General features: G+C 35.8%; 1 protein-coding gene across 1 annotated transcript; it reads right to left on the bottom strand.

The window, feature by feature from the left end:
* Window positions 1-906: 906 nt before the first annotated feature.
* Window positions 907-5,043, bottom strand: LOC125225221 (cytoplasmic tRNA 2-thiolation protein 2). The gene is made up of 5 exons (XM_048128827.1): window positions 5,030-5,043; window positions 4,713-4,741; window positions 2,414-2,775; window positions 1,959-2,231; window positions 907-1,353 (listed from the first exon to the last, which is right to left on the bottom strand). The coding sequence occupies exons 1-5, from the start codon at window positions 5,041-5,043 to the stop codon at window positions 1,108-1,110; spliced, it is 924 nt and encodes a 307-aa protein (XP_047984784.1). The 3' UTR covers window positions 907-1,107.
* Between the last annotated feature and the right edge of the window lie 354 nt (window positions 5,044-5,397).

The following is a 5,397-nucleotide window of genomic DNA, read 5'->3' as shown; positions in this document are numbered from 1 at the left end:
AAAGTAATGGAGATGTTGTCGCGTAGGGCGATGGTAGACAGAAGCGGCAGGAATTCAGGGAACAATTCCTCGAAGCACTCCCCATTATACATGCGACAGAAAATACAGACCGAGGCCACATCTGTAGAGCCGATATATAGGCTTCCCACACAGTCTTAAAAATTCATAATCTTAAAAAAAACTTGTATGCAATCTGACAGTTCAAATCTGTCAGTGTCAGTTTGAACTGTCAGATTGCATACAAGTTTTTTTAAGATTATGAATTTTTAAGACTGTCTGTGGGGAGGCCTTAGGCATGAGTGATCGCGGCGGCTAGCTCACACACTACATTATCTCAAAGTGTCATCCTTGAGAAAATGAGGAAGGTCTGGCGACTCTTGGTTCTCGCTCTAGAAGGGAATGTTTTAAATCGATACGAGTTACAAATTTCGTCTTCTCACGTGTATTATACGACGGTAATCAAACCATATGGTACTTTGAAGTTTCGACATAGGCACATAACGAACCACTTTGCGCACTAGTGCGATAAAGTGGAACCACGTGTACTGCTACTGAATGGAAACTTTCCTTGGAGCCGGTAGGTTGGGCAGATTTTTGGCAGAAAAGTGGTTAAATTAATAAAAAAGTAATTCAATATGTATATATAAATATACTCTCAGAAATTATCTTATAAATAGGTACAGTTTTTAATGGAATATAAGGAATTGGCGCAGACAGATCGCCTGATGATAAGAGAATTAATTTAAGTAGGTACCTACTACATTCCACTCTTAATTGGTATACCTTACTTGGTGGATATTCCACAAATCCGCACGAAGCGCTTTGCTTCTTCTTTTCTTATGCGCACTGCCAAGGAGTGGAATTCCTTGCCGGCGGCTATATTTCCGAGCTCATATAACCTGGCAACCTTCAAATCAAGAGTGAACAGGCATCTTCTGGGCGAGCTCACTCCATCGTAGGCCACGTCTTTGCCTTTGGCTAGTCTGTGGTCAAGAGTAAGCCCATTTATAATTAAAAAAAAAAAACCTACCTACAAAAATAGGCAATTTAGTTCCTCGTAGTTCTTGAATGTTTTTTATGTACGAGTTTAATGGAAGAAATAACGAATTAACTTAGAATAGCATCATGAATATGTCGTGGTAATGTTGAGTTGTTAATTTCTAAATAATTTCTGCTACAACCATAACACAGACGATCATTCACATAAGGAAACATGGATTTCTCATTACTGCAGTTTACTTGATGCTCGATGGTCTTCAAATCTGTATTGTTAGGGCTTTGCAGGGATACTACACGTGAAAAGTTAGTTGCTTCCAGAGCGGTTAACTTTGTGCTTTGTGTCCTCAGGAAGCTCTGAAATAAATAAAAAAAATTTGGAATAGTTACGAACATTTTTACCCGGGTTCGATTCCCGGCTTCGCCACCAGTGGGCTTGATCGCTTTTTCTTTAGTGTATGGTATCTATTTCAGTTTATAATTTATATATAGTAGTGTTACTACTTAAAAAAACAAATAAAAAATAAAAAAAATAATAATTTGATTTGTTCCCTACATCAACATTTTTAACCTCTATATATTGAAAGTTTTTTTTTTATTTATTCATTATAGAAAATGGCCAAAACGAAGAACTCAAACTGAATTTATCAAAACTATTTTTTTTATTTTTTTTAAATGGAAAAAAAGGAATTTTGAAGAAAAATGTAAAAAAATACTGTTCCCCCCTTATCTCCGAAGTTTACCAAGGAAAAATTATTAAAATTTTACGAAACATTGGTTTTATGATAAATATTACAGAATACAGAATCATGCCTCTATCTTGGTGTGGTAGTGATCCCTAAAATGTAATTAAAAATTCAGAAAAAACAAACATTTTTAGTGGCAGAGAACATTTTTAGGAGGTGAGACAGAACATTTTAAAATCGAAATCTAAGCTACGCCCTACTGAGCAGTAACATTACCTTACAAAGAACACATTTTTCCTTTGATTGATCAGTGTTAGAAGTTCCAATTTTATCGGCAGTTTTGCAAATAGTTGAAATTGTAGCTGGAAAGCTACCTTGCAATTCAGTAACAAATGACCCAATCACAGACTGCAGGCTGTTTGGTTGGATAATGCTTTGTTCTGCTGGATGTAGATTTTTCATTCTGATATAATAGTCCAGTTCTTCTTTACTAATGTCTTTCATAGGTCGCAGTATTTTGATCCTATCATTTCTTCCATCATAAAAACTCTAAAATAAGAGAAATAAAAGTATACATATCACAAATTTCACATGAAAAGTTAGTGTAAGCATCATCATAAATAAGCTACCTATATTTTCTCAAGGAATGTCACCTGAATAGAAAATCATGCTCTAAAACTACAAAATACACACCACCAGTTCTCAAATTTTACAAAAGGAATTACACTTACAACATCATCCTGAACTTGTTCTCCTCGACCCATGGTAAGGTTTGACAGCAAATTTATAGCCAAAGTGGCCGTAGTTTCAGCTGTGAAGATATAATTGCATTGCAATTGTTTTGCAACTCTTATAAATAGGTTAGTTTTTATTTTCATGAAAAAATCATTTCCGACTGTAACAGACATACTACTTAATAAGGCTTGTAATTCCATCTCATTCTTATTTTTAGGCACACAATTGGGTTCTGGTAAGGTTGTGTGAGATTGAACATATTCTGACAAATGAATAGTATATACTTGGAAGTCATATTGTTTACATTGGTTTATAACAGCAACAGCAGTTTTTTCAGCATTTTTATCATGGGCAGTATCTGAAAGAAGTGACAGAGTCAATAAGGTATGCAATGAAAGGTCTTTCAAAAAAATTATCAGTATTATTATCATAGAGGAAGTTACCTATCAAGTGTACGAAACAAGGTGTAATTCTTAATTTCTTTGTGTTACTCATAGAGATTCCATTAAAAACCATATCCAACAATACAGTTGAGCTAGGCCCACCCGATAAACAAATCAATACTTGTTCATTTGGCGGTATTGCTCTATTTTTTCCAATAATGGCTCGAAATTTGTGATTAATGCCAGTTGTAAAACAATTCTCACAGTAGTGATCTTTTTGTCGTAATACTATAGCTCCAGGAGATTCACACTTCTTGCAATTCATGATTATATTAAAATAGCATAGAAAATCCCAATTGAAATATATAAAATGTGAATAAAAGCATGCTACGGTGCACGATGTATAACTATGGTGCTCCGACCCTGAGCCCTCGTGTCGTGTAGTGTCATTTTGACATTGACATCTCTTTGGTCAGAGTTGTTTGAGTGAACTTTTAAAAAGTGGAATGTTTTTTAGGCCGGCAACAGACAGTCTTAAATAATTAAAATTCATAATCTTAAAAAAAGCTTCTGTTTGTTTGTCCATATTTCACGGCAACCTTTAACCTTAACCCCTCTCTTCCCTATGGGGAATCAAAATTAAAGCGAGCGAAGCCGCTGGCAAAAGCTAGTAACTATATAGTAAGGCGGCGGAATTGAAAAAAGTCGTCTAGTTTTGAAGTTGATGTGACTGGAGAGTATACTGCTGACAAGTGGTATCGTTGTGAGCGGTAGACTTTACTGAGTACGAAATAATGACTTGTCGCATTCTCAGACTGTGGGGGGGTTAACTATGACGTCACAAAGATCGCGGTCCCGGGTTCCAATTTTTTGCCAATTTGTCTAGAACCCTTTATCCAAATTTGAAAAGTGAGGTGTCGATTGAAAGCGTATAACATGCTGATTAAGATTTCTTATATCTGAAATGTATAGTTTTGTTAGTTATTTTTTAATTAACAATAATGCAAAAATAGTTATTTGTTATACAAGGGGGCAAAGTTGTATTTTAACGCCGAGTGTGGAATTGAAAAACGAGCAAGTGAAAGGATTCTATAGTTGAACCACGAGCGAAGCGAGTGGTTCGAGAATAGAATCCTGAACTTGCGAGTTTTTGAACACACGAGAAGTAAAATACATTTTCTCAAACATGCAATGAAATATTGTCTTTACGTTCCTTAAAATGGGCTGGGAAGTAGCGCTTTTTGGGCGCAACAACTCGAGAGGACTGTAAAGGGATTTCATATTATTTTTTAGGCCTAGGCCTGCAAAGTAACTTTTTTTAATAAAATATTGTCCTTTAGAGAATTTTTTTTTATTTAATTGTATGTTTGAGAAAAGCACTATACATGCCTCGGCGTGAAAACGGATTCCCGGCCTCGTATCCCTATCCGTATATACCCACTTGGCCGGAAATCCTCATTTTCCCGGCCTCTGATGTAATGTACTATTGCACCCGAGTGTAACACAAAACTTTTCCCCTCACTATAGCGAGGAAACTACAACGCAAAAAATGCGTTTGTCACTGCTTTGAGTAGTTCCACAGGCGGTAAATCATCTTTATTACTAGATTCACCTACTTTTATCAATTTTAAAGCAATTAATTTGACTTTATTCGAAGGTCAAATTACTTTACCCACTAGTGGATTAAATGCGTTTTTACCCGCTGGTATTAAAAGACAAAACACGTGTTTCCGAGCTAGTGAGGGGAAAATACTTTTTTTTTACTCTCTTTTTTGTGACTCAAAAAGGCAATGAAAACGGCCACTTAGCTAAGAAATGTGTTATATAAATCATTTAGCTACATTATTAAGCTATCTGTTGCTTTTGAAATTTCTACGATCGGATAATAAATAAGCAAACTACAAGAACATACCTGTAGGCGGGGAGTACCGCTTGACACGAGTTCCCATACATTCGGCGTCTACCAAATTACACCTCGCGCAAAATTCGTTTCAAGCAGATATACCTCTAATCTGATTAATCGTAACCTATCAATATTGGTATCATTTGAAAGTACAATTAAAGTCCTTTAAGAAACAATGTCAACCATTTTCTTAAAATCAATAATCGCCAGTCTACGGTGGTTACAAAGAAAAAAAATTATTATTACATCGCGGAGATGCAATTTGACTAGTTCCGTCGGACATGGTATTTTATTTTTACCTACAGGCTAGGTTTGATGTACTTTACAACTTGTCCGACATATACCCTTCCCTATTTTAATTTTGCTGTTCCTGGTATCATTTTACCTGTCAGTCATTTGTCAATTTAGTCTAGGATTATGAATTTTACTTTAGTTCCCTACGACGTTTAAAAGGGGAGGTAAAGGTGACATATGGGTTGTTCTCTGGCCTGAAAGCTACACAGAGGGCCAGGGGAGGAAAAACTAGGGTTTAAGTATAGTTTTAAGTTATTTTTTCTTTTATTTGTTGATTTTATTGTGTTTAATTTTTAGGGTTCCGTAGTCAACTAGGAACCCTTATAGTTTCGCCATGTCTGTCTGTCCGTCCGTCCGCGGATAATCTCAGTAACCGTAAGCACTAGAAAGCTGAAATTTG

Source organism: Leguminivora glycinivorella, chromosome 4, assembly GCF_023078275.1.
Source record: "Leguminivora glycinivorella isolate SPB_JAAS2020 chromosome 4, LegGlyc_1.1, whole genome shotgun sequence".
Lineage (NCBI taxonomy): Eukaryota > Metazoa > Arthropoda > Insecta > Lepidoptera > Tortricidae > Leguminivora > Leguminivora glycinivorella.
The sequence above is the reverse complement of the archived record's forward strand: the minus strand, read 5'-3'. Positions and strand labels throughout refer to the sequence as shown.

Coding starts and splice junctions, on each gene's coding strand:
- LOC125225221 (XM_048128827.1), bottom strand. Junction 2,232..2,413: donor AACAAGTTCAGGATGATGTT/GTAAGTGTAATT, acceptor CTCTTATTTTAG/AGTTTTTATGATGGAAGAAA. Junction 1,354..1,958: donor AAAAATGTGTTCTTTGTAAG/GTAATGTTACTG, acceptor TATTTATTTCAG/AGCTTCCTGAGGACACAAAG.